At 37.3% G+C, this 26,551-nt stretch overlaps 1 protein-coding gene across 2 annotated transcripts in view; it reads left to right on the top strand.

The window, feature by feature from the left end:
- USP7 (ubiquitin specific peptidase 7) overlaps positions 1-26,551 on the top strand; it is a 75,398-nt gene that overhangs the window by 45,129 nt on the left and 3,718 nt on the right. For both annotated transcript variants that reach the window (XR_010613648.1, XM_065683917.1), the window contains exons 7-30: positions 3,209-3,339; positions 6,085-6,139; positions 6,643-6,723; positions 6,832-6,922; positions 7,683-7,765; positions 8,725-8,834; positions 9,711-9,867; positions 10,978-11,122; positions 11,723-11,853; positions 12,934-13,068; positions 13,257-13,358; positions 14,041-14,146; positions 14,418-14,510; positions 15,194-15,261; positions 16,404-16,504; positions 19,719-19,872; positions 20,249-20,316; positions 21,403-21,511; positions 21,608-21,685; positions 22,046-22,146; positions 22,769-22,868; positions 23,799-23,918; positions 25,248-25,319; positions 26,037-26,127. Coding sequence is in view for 1 of the 2 variants with exons in the window: in XM_065683917.1 (XP_065539989.1) it covers positions 3,209-3,339; positions 6,085-6,139; positions 6,643-6,723; positions 6,832-6,922; positions 7,683-7,765; positions 8,725-8,834; positions 9,711-9,867; positions 10,978-11,122; positions 11,723-11,853; positions 12,934-13,068; positions 13,257-13,358; positions 14,041-14,146; positions 14,418-14,510; positions 15,194-15,261; positions 16,404-16,504; positions 19,719-19,872; positions 20,249-20,316; positions 21,403-21,511; positions 21,608-21,685; positions 22,046-22,146; positions 22,769-22,868; positions 23,799-23,918; positions 25,248-25,319; positions 26,037-26,127 (2,482 nt within the window). In the remaining variant the exon portion in view is untranslated. The remainder of the gene's footprint in view (positions 1-3,208; positions 3,340-6,084; positions 6,140-6,642; positions 6,724-6,831; positions 6,923-7,682; positions 7,766-8,724; positions 8,835-9,710; positions 9,868-10,977; positions 11,123-11,722; positions 11,854-12,933; positions 13,069-13,256; positions 13,359-14,040; positions 14,147-14,417; positions 14,511-15,193; positions 15,262-16,403; positions 16,505-19,718; positions 19,873-20,248; positions 20,317-21,402; positions 21,512-21,607; positions 21,686-22,045; positions 22,147-22,768; positions 22,869-23,798; positions 23,919-25,247; positions 25,320-26,036; positions 26,128-26,551) is intronic.

Genomic DNA, 26,551 nt, shown 5'->3' on the forward strand with positions numbered 1-26,551 from the left:
ATCACAATCCTCTCTCCTTGTTCTTGAGGTCAGGCGTTCAGAGTTTGGGATGGTAAGGCATAAAAATAAAAGCTTGTAGAGCGTTGTGTTTGAAAAGTGTTTAGATTGGAGAAACACTTGAGCTTTGAGAAATGGGCTTTGATACTGTTTATCTACACAAATAGAATGAAGTACCAAAGAAGGGCTGTGTTTTAAATGTTTATTTTGTAGTAACATGTTTAGGATTTCAGAAGAAACAAAACTGGTGTTTTTATTCAGTGGTAGCTGGAATGCAGTTATTATAAGTAAATTGTAAATTATTACTTTTAATATTTCTTGAGAGATACAGGAAAGGAATTAATTGTCCAGGTATTATATGAAGAATGCAAATAGGAACTAAATGCAAAAGATCTAATTTTGAGTAACTATCAAGGTAGTCTGAACTTGCATTTAGATCTTTGTGATAAAAGAGTCAACAAGTAGGTTGACTTTGAGCTTGCTGTAGTATCATCTTGGTTTGTTTTGAAGAATATTTAGCATTTTAATATTTATGTTATGAGAACGCATCAGTACTGGCTGTATTTGTATTTTTTCATTATGTGATTTTTGTATCTTCTCTTCATTTAAACATAGGAGGTAACTTACTATATATTTGGGGTTTAAAAAGCATTGGTAAGATGTCAAAAACAATTAATAGAGGCTGATTACAAAGATTCAGAAGATTTGAGGCTTGGTCATTCAACTAGTTCCTGTATCTACCTTTAGCCAATAAAGACCAGCTCATAAAAGGGTTCATAAACCAGGGACAGCAAGAGGTTAAATTCACTCTGCAAGGTGCCAACTTGATGTTCATATTTTAAAGCAAAAAATAACTTTTGGTTGTAAAGTCAAAGGTATCATTTTAGCTATTCATATTTGGAGTTTGCCCAGATCAGCACGGTTAACTGTAACTGCATTTGGATGATAAAAACAGAGAAGCAATTGAAAAGAATTTTTCTTTATTAGTTTTATGTTCTGATCTTAGGAAAGGAATTTTTGTAACATGGGTGGCCAAAATTTACAATAGGCTGTGTGGAGAGCTTGTGGGATCTCCATTCTGGGAGGTGTTCAGAGCTGAACTGGGTATGACCCTGAGCAACTGGACCCAGCTTTGAACTTGGCACCTCTGTGCACAAGAACAGAGTTCAAAACCTACAGAGTTCTCTTCCAGACTGAACTACTACAAACTACAAACTCTTAAAGCAGTTCGTGGCTCATCAAAAAATTGCTGATGCAGCTACATAAAAAAATACTATTTGTTTTTTCTCTTAATTTTTCCAGACTAGGCAGATAGTTAGACAGATAGGTTGGCAAAAATAATGCCATGAAGTTCAACGGTTCAACTTGTTGCTGGTAGTAAAATTCAAGATGCTATTTACTTCAGTTTATGAGATTTCAAAAAGCAGTTTAAGCAAATCTCAAAATTAAAGCAGAGCAAAAGAAGCCTTTTTTGTTGCCATAAAGATGGGTCTATGCTGTTCTTAAAATTATCTTAAGGAGGTAAGGTTGGCTATCCTTCAAGAAAAGTTGATGATAACTTTCAGCTAATTTCTATTTATGTTTTCCCTCTTATGTACATAAGTACTTGCAAATAAGTAGAAATAAAATATGTGGAAGTTACTAGTGTTCGGTCACGATTCTGCTTTAGATCATCTCTGTTAAATTTTGAGAGTTGCATGTAAAACTTGAAAGATGAGTCTTGTGAACTACCATATTGCTTAACAGTTACATAATTAAACAGTGGGTTTCTGTCTGAATATAAGGGATTTTATTTCTTTATGAAACCTTTTGATATTATAGTAAAATTGTTTTACTTATTACTGTAGCTATTCTCCTGATATTTTATATTATTCCAAGTATTTATGTTGCTGTATTGTTGAAAATTTTTGTGGTTATTCAGAACTGGAATAGGAAACTGGCCTGCCAACTTCTCAACAACTTTCTTTGCCTTTTCTCTTTCTTCTTTCCTTTTTTGTCACTCCCTTGTGTTCTTTTTGCATCAGCTCTGTCTTTTATCTTGCGGCTGTCTCATCTGGTTAGCACCACTTCTGTAAGGAGCTTTCATATGCTTCCCCAACAATTCAGCTATGTACTGGAAGTATTACCCTTGCTCTGTATATAGCGAGCTGAAGTGCAGGATAAGTTAGAGGTGCTGGACACCTCTTGAAATCTATGCTGGTGCAGAAACAGAGTGAGAACTACTGAGATCCAGTTAAGCTCTTCACTTGTAGAAATGTATCATTCCCTGTTACTTCACAGACAAAAACTCAGGTGGCAGTTTTTCTGTTGCGTAACACTTTATTTTCTCATATGCTACTTAATATCTGAGTCCTTATTTTTTCATGTGTTGTTACCTAATCTCCTTCCAGAGTTGTCAGTTTCCTTTTTACACTTAAGCTTTTAAAATGAGCATTTCCCTGTAAATACCTTTTCTTTGCTGCTACTTTTCCCTAGATATATTGGTGTACACTTAAAAGTAAATCTCATTTCAGTGCCTGTTGAACTTTCCTAATCCCCGTTGGGTCTGTTTGTGTAATTTCTTTGTTCTCAATCCCTCCCAGATCAGAATAATCAGAGAAGTGAATTGTTAAGCTGTTTATTTGCTGGACAGTGATGACATTAAGTAGAAATGAATGTATCGGGGAATCTCAGAAGCTTCCTCTGACATCCTTCTCCTCTGTCTGGATCACTTCTGTTTTCAGTTGCTTGCTGCCCTTTATTGTTTCAGGTGTTTTTCTGGTTTTTTTCCCCCATGTGTCCTATAGGCAACAGTATTCACAGATAGCCTCAGCTTTGTGCTGTAGCTTGGCTGTTTTCAAAAGCCTATAGTATTGATCCGTATATCTGGTTTCTACTGTGATGATTGTGTAGGCATGCCAAGAGTGATACGTTGTTTGAAGGTGTTAGTGCTTTTGTGCATTTACTTTTCTAGGATGGAATAAGAGAACTGTTTAGATAAAATAACCATGGATGGAATCTGTTCTTTGCATCTGTCTAACCACTGTGTGCTAAGAAAAGTCATTCCAGACAATTAATATTTTTACACTACAGGATGAGATTTTTTGTAGTCTCTTGGAGCGATGATTAAATGGAGTGATATGAAGGAAGTCACTGAAGAGGAAAGAATATATTAAACAGTATGAGCATTAAACTTTTCCTTAGATACTAATGGAACTAAATACTTTTTCAGGCTGTGTACATGATGCCCACAGAAGGAGATGATTCATCCAAAAGTGTTCCTTTAGCATTGCAAAGAGTGTTTTATGAGCTGCAACATAGTGACAAACCAGTTGGAACGAAAAAGTTAACAAAATCTTTTGGGTAAGTTGCAGAAATTTGGACTATTTATTGGGCTGTTACAGACTTCATGAAGCTTTTTGTTTAAAGGGTTTTATTTAAAACAGGCTGGTTTTAGAGAGGTGCAGAGAAGTGTTAATATGTTAATGGCTTACTTTCCTTAGTTTGCTTAAATAGCTTTGTATTTATAGTTAGTAGCAAAGACAGCTGATCTAAAAGTCAGAATTTTTTTGGGGGGAAAGGGAAAGGTACATGAGCATAGGTGGTAGTAGTAGGGTTATAACTTACCTGCTACCTGAAAATTGCATTAGACATTTGACTTATGTAAAATTCAGGACAAAATACGTTGTTGAACCATTGTTTGGGGTTTTATAATTTAAATCAATCAGAGAAATGGCAGGAATTTGCATTCCTCTATTGTTCTGCATTGATGACAGTTGTAACATTTTCTTATAGCACATCCAAGATGCATGTATTTTTGCCTGTGCGCAATTTCTGCGTTTAGTGCTGTATTCTGCTTTGTGATTTAAAGCTTAAGAGGAGTATCTGTTGCATGAAGTAAAGGTGTTTGAGCACACACACAGAAGTAATTCTTCACATTTTCCTCATTCTAACACCCTCTTTTCCTTCCTAAAACAATACAAAAAGGCTTGCATTATATTTTAATTTTTGCCTAGTATCCAGTTCACTGGCTGGTATATTTTCCAGTCTGGTGGCACTTCTTGTGATACTCATTGTGAGATGGTGTAATTTTAAAATTACAGGGTGTAATTTTACATCTCGAACATCTAGACATAGAATTCTAGAATTGCACAATATAGCTGCATTGAGTATGTTGACTTTTTTTTCTTTACTAGCTTGATGTTTAAGCTGAGCGCAAGTTAGAACAGAAGATTAAGATTAGCATAACCTCTGCAAGCCTTCTTTTTGCATGTTGTGTAACAAGGAGTAGGATTTTGTCAAAAACTGTTCTAAAAGATAATATTTTCATTACTTTGCCCAGTATTTGTAGACTTTTGTGTTAATATTGACAAGCATTTTTCATTTAAAAACAAGGTAGGAGGTTTGTATTGTCTTTTTCACATAGTGTCCATCCTGCATCTTTTGCTAAAGCTTGTAGTAGTGCTCTGTTCTGATAAGACTCTTTATAACCTTGCATCTTTATAACCTTTACTTTTCACCTTTTGGAGAATTTTAAAATGAGGCCACCTCAGCCACCTCGTTGTTGTATGTTTATCTGGTCATACCCTCTTCCTACTAGCACACTGTATATTTAGTTTATTTAGTTTATTTTTGCTGTCCTGTTACACTAGAAGGACTTGTTGATGCTGTAAGTATTTCATCTTGAGTTAAGATCCCAACTGTGCCATCTTTAGTAGCATGAAAAGGCTTTTTCCAGGGGTGTTGCAGATGCTCAATTTTGTATCCGAGGGCAAGGTTTTAAAGGTGTGTTCCTGGCTGCCTTCATTCTTGGGAAGGACGTTTAGATTATGCTTGAAGATTTGGTCTTTCTCACCATATTAAATCAGAGGGGGGTTTCTGGCCTTGCGAGATCTATCTACATGCTGGGCATTGAGAGTTTTTAAGTAAGTTTGGCTGCTTTGAGTAGAAAGCAAACCCATTGTCTGAAGGAACCCCATTTTATCCTAACAGGATGCAACCTTTAAGCTGGCTAGTATTTAAAGCCTAGGGAGTCAGAGGATTATTTTCCATTCTTCATTCTTAATTATCCAACAGGTCCCTTCCTTCAGCTTGTTTAAGTGTGGGCCACTACACAGTTGTTCTGGCACACTTTTGGGAGTAGTACACTGCCCTGTGAATCAGGGAGAAGAAAGTGGGAGGGGAAGGTAAATTTGGTGTTGCTCCTGATCACCCCTGTGATTGTGGCTTCAAAGGCTGGGGTTGAACCTCATGCTTAAGCTAGAACCTACAGTAAACATAGGTTATCTCTTATGGCTAGGAATGATGACTTGAAAATTAATTGTCAGAGACTTAAAAAGTATTCTTGAGTTTAGGTTACAGAGTTCATAGGGTAAAGTATTTCATGTGGAAACTAAAACCACTTTATGCTGCCTTTTTCATTCAAGGCAATAGTGCTGAATCCCCTTGATGCAGTGTGCCAGGCTGTTGCTCTCACCCCTCCTTTGACCTGACTGTTTTTGCATACGGACAGTTTGGGAAGCCAGATGTCTCCTTGGATCCTTGAGGTGCTATGAGTTCAGGATTAACTGTTTAGATGGGCACAAAGGAGCTAGTATTTCCTATAAATCCGTTTACTACTTTTCATGTGCTGCGATAATCCCTGAACACTACTTGACTGCACCTGAAGGGCCCTCAGAAGAGAGGCAGCTAGAAGCAAACTGCTGTGGAATCTGTTCTGACAGCCTTGAATTGGTCCCAGACCTTTTCTTCAGAGGTTTCTGACATGAACTGAGACTAGGTTGTGGACGGGAAGAAGAATTCTGCTAGCAGCAGCCTGCCTCTGGTGGCTTCGGCTGCCTTCCCAGTGGCTGGCCCCAGATCCACAGAGAGGGAAGGCAAAGAGGGCATGACTTGCTGCCAGAATGTCCTACAAGTTCACTGCCCTTCTTCCTGCTGAGTAAATGCTACACGACTAAAAAAACTGTGTGTCAGTCGTTACTAAATCTCAGAGTCTTTACATCTTGCTGAGTATTAAATTCTTGATCTGCCAAGAAATCATGAAAAGGTCTTTTGAGCTTTAAGTTTTCTGCATAATATACTAATTTTGTATTAATTTGCCTTACAAAGGTGGGAAACTTTAGACAGCTTCATGCAACACGATGTCCAGGAATTATGTCGAGTGGTATGTTTTTACTATTTCTTACTAAACTGTGATGCATAAATTTGTCTCTTGATATTGTGTATACATAATATAATGTAGTAAAAGTCCTAGTAGTACTGTCATGTACTGATTAATTTAAGCTAAGTCTCCAAGACACAGAGGTTTTGCTTTGGTTTATTTCTCTTTTTTAAGAATTGGATTGATTGTGGCTTTTTGTGGGTGAGGAATTCATAAAGGATAGAGAAGGCTGAAAATAAAAGGATTGTGTGCTTGTGATCCTTGTATAGCCATGGAGCGAAATGCAGTTTTGAAGACACAAATACATCGTTACATTTGTGAGTTTTTCCAGACTCAAAGGAATGTAGCAATGTAGTTTTTAGGGGGAAGACAGGGATTTGAAGGATTATAAAGGAGATGCCAGTAAGAGTAGACTAATGTTTCATTTTTATGCAGATGACGTAATCAGTGAAGTAGTCACCAAAACCTGCAAGTTTATCGTATGTAAAAGCTAATTTTTCTTTCAGCTGCTTGACAACGTGGAAAATAAAATGAAAGGCACATGTGTAGAAGGCACTATTCCTAAATTGTTCAGAGGGAAGATGGTGGTATGTATTTAACCATTTAGGGTTTTTTTATTTAAATAATTTAAATTAGCGGTTACTTGTATACTATACTATACTATGTAAACTATATGTTTCTCTTTTTATTTACAGTCTTACATCCAATGCAAACATGTAGACTATCGATCTGAACGAATAGAAGATTATTATGACATCCAGCTAAGTATAAAGGGAAAGAAAAATAGTAAGTGATATGCATCAGTCGAATATTTCAATGTCTTGGACATCTTTAGCAGCTGTTGATTTCAAATGGCTTTCCTGGTGCTCAGCACTTTGAAATATCATTGTTTTAAGACACTTCATTGGAAACATTTTCTGCAGAAAGTGGTGTTTGCTTACATTACCTTTTTTTCCCTTCTCCCATTTCCCTTCCTCTCTAATTCTCTCACCTGTTTTCATAAAACTATGAATTCTAGGAGTTTTCCTGGTGCTTACTGTGCCATAGTGGTAACTGCAGTGTCACAATAGGTTATCATTTATATATGAAGTTGAACTTGGAGGTAATAGATTCTCCTTTAGACCTGACCAATGAGCAAATAAAAAGAATGAACTAATTGGAGCAGCATAACAGTGATCCCTATCATCACTTTACCAAGTACTTGGCAAACAAGACATGAAAAAGGCTAAGTAAGAGTCTAGCAAATGGAATCATCTAGCCTTGGTACTTAACAGTTGCAAAGTGAGAACAGGAGATTTGGCAGACAGATGTAACTGTGTGATTTTAAAATCTGTTGGTATTCTCATTTGCAGTGAGAGTTCCTACAGTTTGATGCATTTTGTGACATTATTAAGCAATATAAATTCTTTAAGTAAGGACAAATACTCAAACATGAACTCATGTTTTAATGTTATTTGATTAATACATTGTGGAGCCCACAGGCTTAGAGTACACTTACATTTTTCTTCCTGATTCCCTACAATTCCCTCATCTTATGTTCTTTCAGTTTTTGAGTCCTTCATTGACTACGTTGCAGTGGAGCAGTTGGATGGTGATAACAAGTATGATGCAGGAGAACATGGCTTGCAGGTATTTTTTGAAGTGTTTTTAAAATTTTATTTCTCCGTCCTTGATAAAATAAGAAAGCTATGGTAGCCAAAAAATGTTGCAAAACTCATTCTAGGCTGTACCAACTGATTTTGGTGATGCTTCTCCTTAGACAACCTTCTATATAGCTCCTCTCAATATCTGTTAGATTTCTTAAAATGGAGCTTGGATTTTAAAACAATCTGATTAGCAGTGAGTTTTATTCTTATGCATGTGTTGTAGTGACTAGAATGCTGAACTTCTCTGCTGATGTCAGGCCTGAGAAGTTCTTCCTCTAAGAGAAGTCTGTTCTTCTGTGTATCTTGTAAAAGAGTGGCAAATCTCTTGAAGTAATGTTAGGGAGGTCATTTCTGTATCCTCAACAAGAACACCGAATGAACCCCTGGAATGTCACACATTTATGTGTACATGTTTCTGAGCTTTTCAGCTGCACTTTGCTGCACCCACTGCAGGAAGCTGAAGTCCCTTGTAAAAATATGTTTTACTAAGGCTTATTTCTCCAGCTTCCATATACGAGGCTTTGTCAGTAATACAGTATGTATTCTTCAGCTGTTCTTAGGAAGGTGCATCATGGTAGCCAGATACTTGTTTGCAGGATACAATGAATATGAAAATTTGAATTGATCAAAACAGAGTTTTTACCTTTGTATTCTCTTTTATTTGTACAGATAACTCACCCTTATTGCAGTGGGGTGTTCACATATCCTTGTATGAATGGCCTAAATTTAAATGAGTTCTAGGTGTTATTGGAATAGCTCTTGGGAAGGTTGGTGCCATGTTATGATAGTTAACTTCCCCCCAGGGTTTGAACCATTCTTTGCACATGGTGTTGTCAAGCCTATAAAATAAAAGCCCGTAAGGAAAGTGTCTGTAGCAAACAAGTATTGAGAGTTGCTAAAAATGTTGCAGTTTCAAACATCTGTTTCCTTTAAAATGTCTAGGAGGCAGAGAAAGGTGTGAAATTCCTAACATTGCCACCAGTATTGCACCTACAGCTTATGAGATTTATGTATGATCCTCAGACTGACCAAAACATCAAGATAAATGACAGGTAACTTTTGGTGGTGTTTGTTGTGCTTTGGGGTGGTGGGTGTGTTCACTGTAGCATTTGGGCCTGTGAATATGTTTTACCAAAAAACACTCTGCCAAAATCCTGGTTTGGATTCAACTGTGAGGAAGGTGCATGTAGTCACATATGGTAGAGATCCCCAGAAACTGCACTGATTGTATGTTCAGGTTCTGAATAACAAATTCGGTACTTAAACAGTTATTTGTAGCTGTTGTTTTGAATATGAAACAAGTGAATGCATCTTTTGACACTTCGTGGAACGTTGTTTGTGGCACGTGTGGGAAGTTGCTACATTCCCATTGGCTGTCACAAGGGTAAATAGGATGAATAGGTAGTCCTCTGCTTTTCCTATCTTATTTCCATGCCTGCTCACTGTAAGTAGAGGCTGATAATTTCTCAAGGAGGTGCGTTGTTGGTTGTAAACTAAATCTGTATTGCAACAGTTTCAGTCTCAGCAAGAAAGGTTGACTGCAGCAGCTGAAAGACATCTCAAAATCAGGTTCCAGTCCAGTGTTACCTGTGCTAGAAAAGCTGTATTTATGTACTAGAAAATAACAGGTTCTGAGCTTGTTCCTTTGACACAGTGAGTCTAAACTAGTGCTATTTCAGTTCAAGTGCTCTTACCCTTGTAACTGAGGGCATACTTTTCAGAGGTGCTTATGAAGGTTATTCTTTTTCCATATTAAACCAGTATAAAATCTGCCACTGTAAGCAGTATATCCTGGATAGAAATGGTATTGTACCAGTAACTTGTTCAGGTCTTGTAGCATGCTTTAGGAGTAACTACTAATGTCCTACATAATAACATGTATCTGTCTTAACTATGAATATAACCATCTTAATTCTTTTTAAAACTAGGTTTGAGTTTCCTGAACAGTTGCCACTAGATGAATTTTTGCAAAAAACAGATCCCAAGGATCCTGCAAATTACATTCTCCATGCAGTTCTGGTACACAGTGGAGATAACCATGGTGGACATTATGTTGTTTACTTAAATCCAAAGGGGGATGGCAAAGTGAGTATTGAGAAGTGCCTGAACATATTTGTGCTTTGTGAATACTTGCAGGTTTTGTAATGGGCAAATCTTTGTTCTTTGAATATTTGTTCCCTAAAAGGAGAGTGTGCTGACACACTCACCTCATGACACAAGGGGTTGACTTCGTTTAGTTTTTAGCTTGGTACTCTTTCATTTGGTGCCTGTTCAAATGTATTTGGAAAACTTCCTTCTTATTTACAAAAAAGAAAAGCCAACAACAGCCGACTTGTCTAGTTTTTGCTCTTCAGGGAGGAGCCTGCATTTGAAGGCAGTAAAACAGTCAGTTGCCTTCTTAAGAGGAGCAGCTTCATCTTTACTCTTACAGGTTTTTGGCAAAACTTTTAAGTAAGAGAATCCCTTCAGTTGTGTGCGTATATGCATTGAAGTTGTGCTGCAATTACATTTTATCCAGCTTTCTTTCTTAGGCTGACTTCATGCTGAAGCAAATATGAATATTTCAGATGTTGCCATGACTCAGAAGTTCAGTATCTTTGCATGCCCCACTGTTAACAAGTTTAGGTGAATTAATTGTATCTGTTTATAGCTCAGATGCCTCTTCCCTTAAGTTGACTGTGTTTGTGTGTATGTGACTGTCCACACTAAAAGTCAGATTTTGCTGTGAATTTCTTACTGTTTGTCTGTTTCTTAATTGGCTTTACTGTTTTAATCAAAAATTTGCTGTAAATTACTTTCAGTGTACAAATAATTACTAGATTATCATGTGCATCACTGCTTTATATATTATTTTACAACAAATAAGATCAATTTTCTAATTCATATGGAAATGTTTGGTATCTGAATAGCTGTTTTAAGATAAAATTCGTTGAATAATGATGGAGGTTTTGATATTCAGTGTCAGATGTTCAACTATTTCAGTAAAGATTTGGTATTTACAGCCTGCCTTATGCTGAGCACCAGTAGCAGGTAGCACAAATTATACTGAACTAGGTTTTTTTTTAAACTCATGCTGCTTGAAGAGCTGTTTTAGTTACTCCAAGGAGACATGTCAGAAGTAGGAATAATTTACCATTCAAGAACATGGGTTTGTGTGGTGTGTAAAATTATATTTATATAAATTTTTTTCTCTAGTGGTGTAAATTTGACGATGATGTTGTATCACGATGTACAAAGGAAGAAGCGACTGAACACAACTATGGAGGTCATGACGATGACTTATCTGTACGGCACTGTACGAATGCCTACATGTTGGTTTACATCAGGGAATCCAAATTAAGTATGTATATTCTGCATGTGTTCCAAGTTAGCTTTTACATACCGGGATGTAGGGCTATATTTTAGATATGAAATCTTAACATTCTTCCTATACAAAAAGTCTTCATTAGTTGCAGTTAGAATTTTTATATTCCATGGGATCAACTGGCCTTTCTGGCTTTTGACAAGTATGTGCTAATCTAGACGTCTTGTCTTAGCACAGTAAGGCAAGATTGTGTATCTGCAGAGTGCCCAGCCTTGTTTGTTTTATAGGATGGAAAAATTAGTGAGCTACCTTCAGTGATGGAAACTGGATCAAATTAATTACAAATATGTAAAACAAAAAACAAAAAAAGAAATTGAGTGTCAGTAAGTATTTTTTTAAACCCCAAAATGAATATTTAATTCAGAAGTCTGTGAAAGATACTTCATGGAAGTACAACATTTTGGCTTGGAATAGAAAAGGCTTCTTTTGCCAAAACATGGTGATATCAAACCATGTTTTTAAATAAAAGATGAAAAAAGCTGGTTTTGACTTCAAATCAGAGGAAAGTCAAGTGTGTCTGAAGAAAACCCTGTTTGATATAAATCTTGAGATGACATCTTAAAATCTGCTTTGTAGGTGAAGTTTTGCAGCCTGTCACGGACCATGATATTCCTCAACAACTTGTAGAAAGGCTACAAGAAGAGAAAAGAATAGAAGCACAGAAGAGGAAGGAGAGGCAGGAAGCTCACCTCTACATGCAAGTGCAGGTCAGCTTTTGAAACAGATCAAGTTGCAACTATCTTACTATTAAAATTCAGAGTGTTGAGCCACCAGAGACAAACCTTGATTTTAATTTTTTTCATTTGTGTTTGGAAGTAGTGTTTGAAATGAAATTATGATTTTAGTGCTTGTAAGTATATTTACATATGCAATTAATCCTAATGAAACAAACAGTACTCTATGTTATAGACATGTCTGATTCCTCTAGAAGTTAAGTGGTTGCAAGTAGAAGTGGTAAGTTCAGGTGAGAGGAGGAGGACCAGGTTATTTTAAATGGCTCCCTGCCACTGCAGTTTTATCTCCTTCAGGAGTTATTTTCTAAAATTAGAATGTATCTGCCCATAGGCTGCAGGCCTGGACTACTGCCAACCTGAGCTCATCAAGTAGAAGCAGAAGGAGAGAGTGCTTATATTTGCAATTACCTTTTTGGAAAAGCCAGATGGACTAGATTGTTATGAATTGCCTTAAGGAATCCTGTTTATGGCTCTTTCCAGAGCCCACCTGGCACAAGAAAATAGAACCCCTTTTCCATTTGCCTCCATGTTTCCTTCCATCTTCTTTCTGGTGCTCATAAGTACACATATCAGTGAAGCTTTACTTGTTCTACACTGCAGTTACACTAGAGCTGTTTTCAGTGGAGAGACTGGCAGAGTTTCACAGTTTGTCTTTCTGTTGACCAAGAATGCATGGGAGCTGTAGAGTATCTAGGAGACGTTTTAGGCCAGCCTCCTTGCCTAACAAGAGTGGAATAATTATGTAGCCTTTTTTAAGTGCCAGGACTGTTAGAGCACATGTTTTCAAGATTGAGATCTAAGCACAACTGGTTTTAATTGTGTGGGATTTGTAAGATTTACTGTATTTTAATTACTTACACTGATTTGACTATCAATCACAATTTAAAATAATTCATTAGAGTATGTATACTTGCAGATTTTCTTAATGAGAGTATAAATATTGTTAGCACTGTGCCACTACACAGAGAGCCAATGGTGTTGCATAGTAAAGCATCATAAGCTACTACATTGTGCAGTTAATGTGAATAGTAACCTTTAAATGTAATTTTCCAGATAGTGGCAGAGGATCAGTTCTGTGGTCACCAAGGCAATGACATGTATGATGAAGAAAAAGTAAAATACACTGTTTTCAAAGTACTAAAAAACTCCACACTCACAGAATTTGTTCAAAATCTCTCTCAAACAATGGTAAGTTTTCTGTAGCTGAATATCTATGTCTGTTTTATTACCTTAGGATTGCTTCATGGTCTTTATCTTCTCTAAGTATTGGCAGCAATAATAATACAGACCTTTTAACATAGAACTGTTTGGGTTTAATAAAAGTATCATTGTCTGTCTGTTTGTTTGTTTCCTGTCACAATTTCTATTTATTTTAGGGATTTCCCCAGGATCAAATCAGATTATGGCCAATGCAAGCTAGAAGTAATGGAACAAAAAGACCTGCGATGTTAGATAATGAAGCAGATGGCAGTAAAACGGTAAATATTCACTGATTGAGGACATTATTTCTGTAAATGACCCATGATTTTTAGTCCCCTAAGAATGTGTACATTTGGGGCATCAGCATTTTCAGGGATTTAATTTAACCTGTATCTGGTAAAGCTTTATATTTAAGATGACCTGAGATTTAGTGGATTGACTTGGATGGAAGGCAGGAATGTGGTCTGTGATTAATCTTCCATGAAGAAAAAAAAAAAAAAGATCATGAATGTTTCCATCCGATTTCAAACAAAAGTGTCTTTTTGAGTCCTCCATTATTTGGGCAATGACCTCTGGATTAATGAAATGTGTTGCTTAAATTGTAAAACACTGTGTCAAAGTATCACAGCAAACTGATTGGTTTCACTGTCGTGTTACTTCTCAGAAGTAATTTTCTTGCCATAATAAAAACAACTGTAGGTGTATTATTTAAATGACAAAAGAAATAGGTCAGTTTTAAATAAAACCTATAATTTGTGCTTCATTGAAACTTTTTTGGTGTTTGTATCTCTGTCATCATTTCTCTTAATAAACTTCATAGAACTCCTGTCATTAATGCAACTAAAAAAAATAAATCTCCCACTCATAGAATGTCAGAAAGTATCTGAAAATGCAGATATCCGGTTATGTAGTATATTCTCCAGAGACTTTTTTCTTCTTCTTCTATATCTTTCTGTATAGATGATTGAGCTCAGTGACAATGAAAATCCATGGACAATATTTTTGGAAACAGTAGATCCAGAGATGGCTGCTACTGGAGCAACATTACCCAAGTTTGATAAAGATCGTAAGCATATATGCTGACACTTGAGTAAATACAAAATACTTTCATGTTGTTAATATCTCAGAAAATTCGCATGTTTTTAGAATCACTAAAAAAACTAAAGTTGGCTTATAAAAAAAAATCAGCATTTAAGAGTATTCTTAAGGATGCTGATAAAATTAATAAATCAGGCATATCTTTCTTACTGTTCAAAGAAAAATACTGAGGTCATATCCCCACCTTCACTCTCCAAATAAGCCTTACTTAATTTTAAGTCTTGTTTCTTAATTTGTAGATGATGTAATGTTGTTTCTGAAGATGTATGATCCGAAGACTCGGAGTTTGAATTATTGTGGACATATCTACACACCTATATCCTGTAAAATACGTGAGTGCTAAAATTCAATTTCATGGCTACAATTGAAACTTTTTAAAGACAATGGATTGCATATCTTTTTTAGGATTTTTTTCACATTTGTTTGAATTTTATTAGTTTTAATATCTCTGTCCAGGTTTTTTTCTATTTCAAGTGGTTTTGGTTGTGGAATTTCTTCCTGCCATAGCTTTTAAAATAACTCTTCCACAACTTTTCACTATGGTCTCCTGAGAGCAGCTGCTCAGGCTGAATTGGTGTGAGCCTTGATTTTTATATGGGTCCATGTAAAGAATTCAGCAAATGTCCACAGAGTAAAAATACTTCTATTTGTCATTTTGAATGTCTCATTTTGCTGAGTTGTACATGCTTTCTGAATTTTGTATTTTAACGTGCTCATAAGAGATTAAATATTTTCTCTGGAGAAGGCGCAGCACTGTTTTCATCTCTTTGATCTTGGATGGCCTTGCATGTATTTTTTGTTGTTGCTGTTGTTGTTGTTGTTTGGATTAAGTGGAAGGAAAACTTAAAGTCTGTCTTTAGGTTGAATGTCAATAAGGGAAGCTTTAACCTAGAAGACTCTCAGGCATTTTTAAACTATTTATCCAGGGTAGAAAAATAGGTTCTCTCCTTTTTACTGGAGGTCTCAGTAGCAGTTAAAGTGCAACACATTTCATGTTCCTTTTCTTTTCCTATAGGTGACTTGCTTCCAGTTATGTGTGAGAGGGCAGGATTTCCACAAGAAACTAACCTTATCCTCTATGAGGTTTGGACTGATAGATTTTTTTTTTTTTTTTGTAACATTTTTGTCTTTTACATGGTATAACTAGAGGGGGTAAAAGCTTTATCTGTTAAAAAAAAAGATTGCTCATAACAGTGGTAATTTATAAATCATAAGCACTCTCTGTAACATGTAGCTGTGACTTCTACATGAAGTCTTGCATGAGCAGCTTTGCGCTGAATCTGAGTCGCAGAGTTAGACAAACTGATACTGCTAACATTGGTGGCCATCGTATTTTCAGTGCCCCTCTTAGGCAGTGGGCATGAGAAGATGTTGCATTCTCTCTTTCCTTCCCCAAGTCAGAAGTTGGCAAACAAAGTACTTAGTCTGCTAGTGTGTTTCTGCCCAACTACAGAAATAACTTTATAACTGATGTATTTAATGAATGCTGAAAATGCAGATCTTGCTAAGGCAAAGTCCTTGTTATAGTAAAAACAAGCAATTGTTGTGTGGTTTTAACTGTGAGTTTTGTTAGTAGTTACACTACCCTCTCTGGTTCCAGCGCAGCACATACGCTTCCATCCTAAAAAGCAGAACTGTCAAGTACTCTACTGTGTGCCAGTCAGGGCTGTAGACTGACTCCGGTTTGTTTAGACAGGTGTTTTTATCCCAGGAGGTCAACTTACAAGTATAAGTATGTAATACGAATATAGGTTTTTTTATAGTATACACATTTTTAATGTGGCTTTGTTTTGATTTCTTGTCTTTTTTTTTTTTTTTTTTTTTTATTAAAAAAGGCAAGTTATTTTCTATATAGAAGTACTGCACTATTAAAATAAGTGAGCATAATCAGTGTTCTCTAGCTTCCTGGAAGCTGCATCAGTAGAAATGAATCTCTGAATTTTGGAAAGTTTTTAGTGCTAACAAGATAATGCTGGATGATAAAATACTTCTGAAAATTGCAGTAAATTGAGGGAGACTCTGAAAGTAAAAATGAGCAGCCAGCTTTATCAGTAACAATTAGATGTATCTGGACCTTAGCTAAGATTACATTTGATTTTATGTGTGTGTGTTTGTTTCAATTGAAAGAAGATACAGTTACTTTAATGATTTCTTCACTATTGTGACCTTTACTTGTGTGCTTTATTTTTATTCTGGGATCAACAATTTTTTGCTCTTTATTGCAGGAAGTTAAACCCAATTTAACAGAAAGGATTCAAGACTATGATGTATCTCTTGATAAAGCTCTTGATGAACTCATGGATGGTGACATCATAGTGTTTCAGAAGTATGTATTTTAAGGGGCTGGCTTATCGTTGCAGTTGAATCACCTGGTTCACTTTGAAAGCAGAACTTCTTTAACTTAGCTTTCTTTACAATAGCAAAGTAGTTTTCCAACAGTAGACATGTTCTCAGCAGTTCTTGTTTGTTTATTCAAAGGGGAAACAAAAATAATTAAAATATTGGTAAAATTTTTTATCACATGCCACATTATTTAAGCAAAGTAAGGTTTTGTCCCAGTTCAGAAAACTAGCAACTGTATAAATAGGTCTTAATATTACCAAAGAGTGTGGTTCAGCAGTGTGTCTGAGTTCAGCAGCTTTTTACTGGGAGCCACTGTAATTCAGACCCTGAATGAAGAGCCTACCAGCATTTCAGCTCTCAGGCTCACTACCACTGCCATTATACAAGGCTCTTGGCTTGGAGCTCATTTCAGCCTAGAACTAAACTAAACTGCTTTCCCTTTTTTTCCTTTTACTCATGCTCACAGTAAGGTCCTTAGTCTGCGGTGATGAAATGCTCCCAGTTTGCCTGAGCATATGCACAGTTGTACTGGTGCTTCAACTGGAGCTTCCTCCAAGGCAAAAGGAGAACTCCTACGTCTTGTATCCGTTAAAGGGATCTTTCATAAGCTTGTCAGGGCTATAAATCAGCATTTCTATGCTCTCACTCCTGATGGTCACACCCAACTGTGTTGCTCTGTTTCTCTCCATGGGCTGACAGTGGGTGGAAGCCAGCTAGTCTATCTTCAGCACTCTTACCCCAGATTATGTGAGATGAATGTATTTCTCATGTCATGCCTTGGAACTCGCATTCCCTGTTGACCCAGTTGGTGTTATGCACCTTTGGCTGGCTGCTGACTCCTGGGTAAGTGCACAGCTTGTACCCTGGTGCTATTTCTCTGCTGAGAAGATAGGGGTACCAGTCAGTAGTGACCCAAACCAGTGTCTGTGTCAACTTCTTGCTTCTGTGGTTCAAGGAGTGCTATTGTACATCTGGCCTCTGTGCAAAGCAATTAATGCAGTAGTACCTTAATACAGGAGTACCTGGAAATCTGTGGCAGCGTTAGTACAGATTCGCAGTGATGTGCCAGGGTGGGAGGGAGGGACTATAGCTGCTAGAATGCTGCTGCAAAATGACTGCATCCAGGGTGTTGCCAGATTGCCCAACAAGTGAGCACAGTGTGCAAGTGTGTTTGGCCTTGCACCGCACAGAACTACTCAGGGGTGTGGGTCACTACTGACTGTAATAGAAAGGGCTTCTTCAAATACATAGCAAATAAAACTAACACAAGAGGTAATATAGGCCCACTGCTGAACGAAGTGGGTGCCCTGGAGACAGAGGATATAAAGAAGGCAGAGGTGCTGAATGCCTTCTTTGCCTCTGTCTTTACTCCTGCAGACTCTCCCCGAGGGCCCCGGATTTCTATAGCCCCAGAAGGAGTCAGGACAAAGGAGGAGTTTGCTTTGGTAGATGAGGATTGGGTTAGGGATCAGCTATGCAATCTGGACATCTGTAAATCGATGGGTCCGGATGGAATGCACCCACGGGTGCTGAGGGAGCTGGCGGAGGTCATTGCTAGGCCACTCTCCATCATCTTTGGTAAGTCGTGGGAAACGGGCGAGGTGCCTGAGGATTGGCGGATGGCAAAGGTCACACCAATCTATAAGAAGGGCAAGAAGGAGGACCCGGGTAATTATAGACCGGTCAGCCTTGCCTCCATCCCTGGAAAGGTGATGGAACAACTTATTCTTGACTCCATCTCTAGGCATATCAAGGATGAGGGGGTCATTAAGAACAGCCAACATGGTTTTATGAGGGGGAAGTCATGTATGACCAACCTTATAGCCTTCTATGAGGAAGTGACTAGGTGGAGGGATGATGGTAGAGCGGTAGATGTAGTTTTTCTTGATTTCAGTAAGGCATTTGATACTGTCTCCCACAGCATCCTCATAGATAAGCTAAGGAAGTGTGGGCTTGACGATCAAGTAGTGAGGTGGATCGAGAACTGGTTGAAAGGAAGAAGGCAGAGAGTTGTGGTCAATGGCGCAGAATCTAGCTGGAGGTCTGTGACTAGTGGAGTCCCTCAGGGGTCGGTGCTGGGACCGGTGCTGTTTAATATTTTCATCAATGACCTGGATGAGGGAACTGAGTGCACCCTCAGCAAGTTTGCTGATGACACAAAACTGGGAGGAGTGGCTGACACACCAGAGGACTGTGCTGCCATTCAACGAGACCTGGACAGGCTGGAGAGTTGGGCGGGGAGAAACTTGATGAAATTTAACAAGGGCAAGTGTAGAGTCTTGCATCTGGGGAAGAACAACCCCATGTACCAGTACAGGTTGGGGGTTGACCTGCTGGAAAGTAGTGAAGGGGAAAGGGACCTGGGGGTCCTGGTGGATAGGAGGATGACCATGAGCCAGCAATGTGCTCTTGTGGCCAAGAAGGCAAATGGCATCTTAGGGTGCATTAGAAAGGGAGTGGTTAGTAGGTCAAGAGAGGTTCTCCTCCCCCTCTACTCAGCCTTGGTGAGGCCGCATCTGGAATATTGCGTCCAGTTCTGGGCCCCTCTGTTCAAGAAGGACAGGGAATTGCTTGAAGGAGTCCAGCGCAGAGCCACAAAGATGATTAAGGGAGTGGAACATCTCCCTTATGAGGAGAGGCTGAGGGAGCTGGGTCTCTTTAGCTTGGAGAAGAGGAGACTGAGGGGTGACCTCATCAATGTTTACAAATATGTAAAGGGTGGGTGTCAGGATGATGGAGCTAGGCTTTTTTCAGTGATATCCAGTGATAGGACAAGGGGCAATGGGTGTAAACTGGAGCATAGGAAGTTCCACGTTAACATCAGGGAGAACTTCTTTACTGTAAGAGTGACAGAGCACTGGAACAGGTTGCCCAGGGGGGTTGTGGAGTCTCCTACACTGGAGATATTCAAGGCCCGCCTGGACAAGTTCCTGTGTGATGTACTGTAGGTTACCCTGCTCTTGTGGGGGGGTTGGACTAGATGATCTTTTTAGGTCCCTTCCAACCCTTGGGATTCTGTGATTCTGTATTAGTCCTACTGTGTACAAGTGGTGGCTCTTTACAGAGGTTTCTGAACTTTATTTCTGTGTATCTCAACTGTTGCTGACTTACCATAGGACATGTTTTAAAAAGCCCTAACTGCTTCTATATGTAACAGTGTGATACGTAATGGTATTATTGTTTGTTTGCTCTTGTAGGGATGACCCAGAAAATGATAACAGTGAACTACCAACAGCTAAAGAATACTTCCGAGACCTCTATCATCGTGTGGATGTCATTTTCTGTGATAAAACCATCCCAAATGACCCAGGCTTTGTTGTTACTTTATCCAATAGGATGAATTACTTTCAGGCATGTGTCCTGCTTGTTTCTCTGCTTTTGTTTCTGTGTTCTGAAAGTAACTTTTGCACTAGTTCACAAGTGCATTGCATTATGTATACTTTAGAAAAGAATAGATCTGTTCTTGTACACTAGTTTTTTTGGATTGTGGTAATGAAAAATTGAAGGAAGCCACTAATGCTTGTGAGAAGAAAATGCTCCAGAACCTCCTAGTTTTATTAATAATTACTTATTTGATGATAGTATTATTTCTTGATAGGCCAGTCTGCTCTTGTCAGGTTATTTCAGCAGCATAATATATTGGTGTGTAATGAATGACTCTGTGTTTGTAGAGCAATATCACAACTGCCTGTAGTAATTCAGAATGTACCAAAAACTTTATTTGCAGGTTGCAAAGACAGTTGCACAAAGGCTTAATACGGATCCCATGCTATTACAGTTTTTCAAGTCCCAAGGGTAAGATGAATTTTCTGTGTCTAAACTATTCTTTTAAAATGCTTATTATAGTATTTTATAGATAGGTGGCAGTTACTTTGTAGCTTTTCCAGGTAGTTAACTAACTCTTGACCAGTGAAGTGTTAGTGTTCTGGCATGCATACACAGCAAGTTGCACAATTTTAAGTGCTGTAGTGAATGGCTTTAGACCCTCAAAGAATTGCATGTTTTAGAAGAGATCTAAGTGTAACTGAAAAAAGCTGGACTAATTGTTTAAATTTATGAAATCATTAATTGCTTCAAAACCCTACTGTATGAGACCAGTTATTAAATTAATGTACTTGCTGTTTCAGTGAATGCAGATTTCCAGAGTGGGGGAGAGCAGTGCACATAAAAGCAGGTTTTTTGCTGATTTTACAGGTTTAAATACAGAAGTTACTGATTATTTACCCTCCTCCCCCAATGTCTGCAGATGAGGTTTTATGAAAACAACGATAATCTAAAGAGTTCACAGCTGCTTAAAGGCACATTTCTGGTTAAAGTGTCAGGCACAGTTGTGTAAAATTGGATTTGAGTCTGCATAAAATTATTGCAGAAAACAGTCTTATTTATTGTTACATGTATATGCTGCAGGAATAATGCACACACAAAAATGACATAATCTTTTTGTATTCGTGTAGATTGCTCTCTATTAAGCTGTAGGTATTTTTATCACCAGTGAGTCTGTCATCATTTGAATAGCTCTTTATAGTTGACAGTGCTGTGGTCACTCTGGAATTTGCTGGGTCATATGGCTCTACAAATTAACCTTTCACAGGCTAAAGCATGTGCTGCTGTACTAGTAGTTTCGGAGAAATGCAGGTCTGCCACCCTGCAGCATTAAAAGTGAGCTTGTAAATGCCCAAGAGGGTTAACATGCACAGTAAGTTGTATTTCTGTTCCCATATGCTCACCTGTTTAGAAATTACTAAAGCACTGAATAGAATGCTGCTTAGGCTGTGCTTGCAATTATGTGAAACTGGAAGCCAGGAAAAAAAAATGTGCTTGATTTGCTGAGCACTGATGGACTGTAAAGAGATACTAGTGTTTTTCTTTTTCCTTCTGTAGTTATAGGGATGGCCCTGGTAATCCTCTTAGACATAATTATGAAGGTACTTTAAGAGATCTTCTGCAGTTCTTCAAGCCTAGGCAACCTAAGAAACTTTACTATCAGCAGGTAAGAGTCTTCTGTTTTTATTGGTGTGAATTAAAAAAAAAGATAATTCTACCCTGTATAAAGTATGCCTAAAGTGTGTTTCTTTTCTTCCTTAAGCTCAAAATGAAAATAACAGATTTTGAAAACAGAAGAAGTTTTAAATGCATATGGCTAAATAGCCAGTTTAGGGAAGAGGTGAGTGAGGCTGGTTGTTATACATGTGCTGTCGTTTCTGTGTCAAAGCTGGTATGGCTGTGATTATGGTTTACACACTGTTGTCCCTCAACAACCCAAAATTAGAACAAAGTTGTAGCTTATGTAAGGGGGAAAAAAAGCCCAACAACAAAAAAATCTCCCACAACCAAAACCCAATAACAAATAACTGTTTAAAAGTCAGGTCAGTTCCTAAAAATTAAGATAACACAGGTGTTCACTTTAATAATTATTATATTTTGAAGATGAATTTTTGATGAAGAATCTTCTGTATTCTATGCCTTAACATGGCTGTTTGTGTTTCCAGATTTACTAACGACTTTCCTGTTTCAAATTCTCTAGGAAATAACAGTATATCCAGATAAGCATGGGTGTGTGCGGGACCTGTTAGAAGAATGTAAAAAAGTTGTAGAACTCTCTGAAAAAGGTTCAGGGAAATTAAGGTAAAGATGGAAGATTGTGATTTGTTTTATGTGATCATGTGGATTTTACACAGAAAAGTATCCATAGAATTTAAAATATTGTAGAGAACATTATTAGCAAATAGTAGTCTGATACTGTGTTAAAAAGCTTCCGGGTTCACCTTGTTAAGGGAGTTCTTATTAACTAAGAATATAAATTTTATATCATTGTTTTGTATTTCATAAAGTTACATCCTTGAGATGCATAATTTGGTCAGTTGCATTTGTTACCTTGCAATGTAATAGTTGTTTCCAATTCCAGCATTTTATGCTGTTGTTCACTTTTCAGATGTTAAAAGTGGGGTCATTTAAAGAGAGTTTTAAAAATAATCTAAATTTAAAAAACCCTTTGTTTTGTAGTTGCGCACACTGGGTCTTTGTCTCATCATGAGCCAGTAATTCCTTTAACTTCCTTTAACTTTACAGCTTAATTTTTACAAAAGACTGAATTTAAAGTTTTACAAATATGGTTGTAGCATCTTTTTACATTCTGACTTCTGTAATCCTCGATGTCTGAGAAAGAAATGTTGCATTGATTGGGGGTTTTATTTTAATTTGATTTTTTCTTCTGCTTTAATGCGTTTTCTCTTTGTTCATTTTTAAGGCTGCTAGAAATTGTAAGTTACAAAATAATTGGTGTCCATCAGGAAGATGAGCTGTTAGAGTGTTTGTCACCTGCAACAAGTCGAACGTTTCGAATAGAGGTAAATACTACTTTCTTACAGAAACTTGAAAACTTCACTCTGAGAGAAGAAACTCTCTGAAGTGGTAATTCTCCTTTGCTGGATTCTGATTTTCAAATAGTGTGATACATGCAGCAAGCTAGATTATGTTATAATATGGATGTGTTTTTAAAGATAACAATTTCTAAAAATTTTCCTTTGTTCCATCTGCTTCCCTATAATGATTTCATTCTTGAATTTTTTTATGTATGTTTATTATTGTATGAAGACTTAGCAAGGGCCTGTTCATAGGACATTTGCTGCCTTACCAGTAATTCCAGTTTGAGGACTTACAATATAAATGTTTATGCTTAGAACCTGCTTTCATACTCTGAAGTTAAGTGTTTAAGAATACTTCGTTTCCTTTTCTGTGAAGTTTGAGCTTTTGGAGCCAAATTTGAGCCTTACAATGTGATTTACTTTTTTTCTTTTAAACATTTCATCATTCATTCAAATCTGTTAACTTGCCTCAAAGATTAGAAACTTTAAAAAACCAAAAAAGTTTCCAATGTAAACTTAATGAGGAGATGACAAGAGGGCTTGAGATACTGCTATCAGCTACTACTACAGCTGACAGATGATGGTATGTCCAAAATGCCAATTGGGAATGCCAGGAGAATATTTACTGAGTAAGGGAAGCTGAAATGCTGTCCTGCCAGGGGTGAGCGACTCCTGTAAAAAGACTCTGTCAGACAGCATGGTTCCCTGTCCATGGCAGGGGGGTTTGAACTAGATGATCTTGAGGTCCTTTCCAACCCTAACTGTTCTATGATTCTATGATTCTTTTGATTGCTTTCAAATAGACTTGTTTATATCAGTAACAGTGTGTGAGTTATGCTGTTAGTTATTTGATAAGTTACTTTATAGGGAAGCTTTAGCTGATTGCAGTTATAACTTTATGTCTGGATCTAGGAAATTCCTCTGGACCAGGTAGATATAGATAAAGAAAATGAGATGCTAATCACAGTGGCACATTTCCACAAAGAGGTTTTTGGGACATTTGGAATTCCATTCTTGTTGAGGATACACCAGGTACAGTATGCCTTCCTTTTTCCTCCCATGGGACTATACTGATGATGTTTTCTTAAAGGACTGTATAACAAGTGTATAGAAAAATATTGCTCTAGTATAAAAGGTTCTGCTCCATATATGCCTTTTTACACTTAAATCGTTTACCATCTCAGTTCTCTTTTACATATACAGACTATTTCGTGTTTCAGTGAGCATGTGCAATATCTAGAAACTATTCATTGCATTGGCCAAGGACTTGAATTGCTATTAAAACAATACTACCCTTGATGCCCCTCGGAACCTTCCTTCCCCTCTCCAACAAAACAGAATCCTATGTTTCTAGTAGCACTTTAATAACCGTGGTGCAAACTTGTTGGGAAAAGTAGCTAGGCAGTGGTTGCTTGGTTTCTTACTGAGACACGTGATGATGAAAAATGAGTTTGCTTCCTTCAACATTTTCTAAGATGACTTTGCATTTCCTAGCTTCTATGATTTGATATGCTTTATCTTCTAGGGTAGAAGCGAATACAAGCGTGAAAGCTCATTTTGAAAGCTTTATTTAAATTCTTAAGGTTTTTTATGTGGTGCTGCTCCAGCTTAATGTCACAGAGATTCTTTGAATATCAAGAGTGTGTATTTCTGGGGAAGTTAGCAATTTGCTTCTAATCTAACTTTAATTAGTTCGTATGAAAATTACCTACTTTTCCTAAAAGTTTGGGAATGAGAAGTATGTTCACATCTCTCCATCTTATAGAATTTTACTGTATTTCTATTTTTTTTATCTATATGAAGTAAAACCTGCATGTTGATTTTTGGTGGAAACCATTTGCAGTGCTTCTACAACAGTATGTGTATATATATGTATTACGTATATAATATGTGATCTTTAAGTTGATGGTATCCATCACTTTTTTTGGCAGCTTACATACACAGCATGCAGAAACGCGCAACAAAAGGTTATTGATTGAGTGGGAGCATCACAGGTGTAGAGGTTTCTAAAAAAGTGATGTGGTTAGAAAGGATATGTAAATTTTATTTTTCCAAATTCTGATTTTGCTGCTAATGTTCTAACTTTGTTTCTTAACTTTAACCTGACTTGCACATGTCATTAGCAGTGCTTGGTTGATCTATGGGGCAGTTACTGATTCATGATTATGCAAAGACGTAAAGCGGATGAGTTTACAGCAAGTTTTATGTTGTTATTCCATATTTTAGAGGATGATGTTGACACTTGTGTGGTTTTGTAAATAACTGAGATTAAGGCAGTATATTTCAATGAAGGTTGAAGCAGGAAATACTAACAATATCCCTGTATTTTTCTGATACTGAAAATTTTGTTGGTGTTTTTAGGGTGAACACTTCAGAGAGGTTATGAAGCGGATTCAGACAATGCTGGACATACAAGAAAAAGAATTTGAAAAGGTAATGGCAAGTTGTGAGAGTTTAATGGCTGATTATAGACCCTAAAAGAGTTTAAGAAGTTGAAACACCACAGAATTGGGATAAGTGTAAATTTTGATCAATTGAACAGTTGTTTGACTTAGTGCTTTTTTCTGAGAATTATTAGGTAGGATGTATAGAAGTATTTCTGTCCTGCATCAAAAGAAGTACCTAGCAAAACATTAAAGTAACCTACGAAAGTTTAGATGGTGCAGGACCCCTAGAAGCCACTTACTTCAGGCTCCTGCTTGAAGCAGAACTAGCTTAAAGTTAACTGAGGTTACTCAGGGTCTTAGCTCATTGCAATTTGAAAACTGCCAGGGATGGGAATTGTGTCATGTTCTGGACACTGTATGTTACAGCATTACCAAAGTCATTGTGAAGACTTTGGTTTTCCTTATATGTAATCAGAATTTTTCATTTTGCAACTTCTTGTGATGGTTGCCTGTTGTCTTTTTGCTGTAGAGCTCTTTAAGAAAAGTCTGTTTCTGTGTAACATCCCACAGTTGGTGGAAGACTGGATGCTCATGTTAGCCCTTTCCCTGGGCTGAACAGATCCATTTTCCCTTAACTTCTTGTATGTTCCAGCCCCTAGCTGCTTGCTGGACTTTCTGCAGTTTGTTGCCATCTCTTTTTCCCTGAAGGCTTTGTTTTAATGTGGTATCTTACCAGCTGGCTTTTTTTTTTCCCTTTTCATAGTTTAAATTTGCAATTGTAATGATGGGCCGACACCAGTATCTCAATGAAGATGAGTATGAAGTGAACTTGAAAGACTTTGAGCCCCAACCTGGTAAGTTGTTAGATAACCTCACTATTCTTTTGACCTGCTGAAGTTGCTCTGCCAGTTGTTATAATGTGATTATCCTTAACTCAGGATGCAGAAATAGTTTGTTCTTTGTATATAAAATATATGTAGTGAATAAGCAAGTATTTATATACACTTGTGCACACACTTAAGTGTATATGTTAGTCCGAGAATTTGTATTTTATGGGCATACAAATAACTAAGTCTGTTTCCTTCATAATTGAAAGTTTGCATTTGAGTGACTAAATGGGTCAGTATCAACATACTTTACAGAAGAGAGTAACATCAGTTGTATCTTATCTGTACTGTCCATCTGCTCCCTTGTATGTTTGATTCTCACATTATTACTGAAGTATACACTCATTTTATTGCATTAAGGTGCCTTATCATAAGATCCTTATTTTGAATG

This window comes from Lathamus discolor, chromosome 6 (genome assembly GCF_037157495.1).
Source record: "Lathamus discolor isolate bLatDis1 chromosome 6, bLatDis1.hap1, whole genome shotgun sequence".
Lineage (NCBI taxonomy): Eukaryota > Metazoa > Chordata > Aves > Psittaciformes > Psittacidae > Lathamus > Lathamus discolor.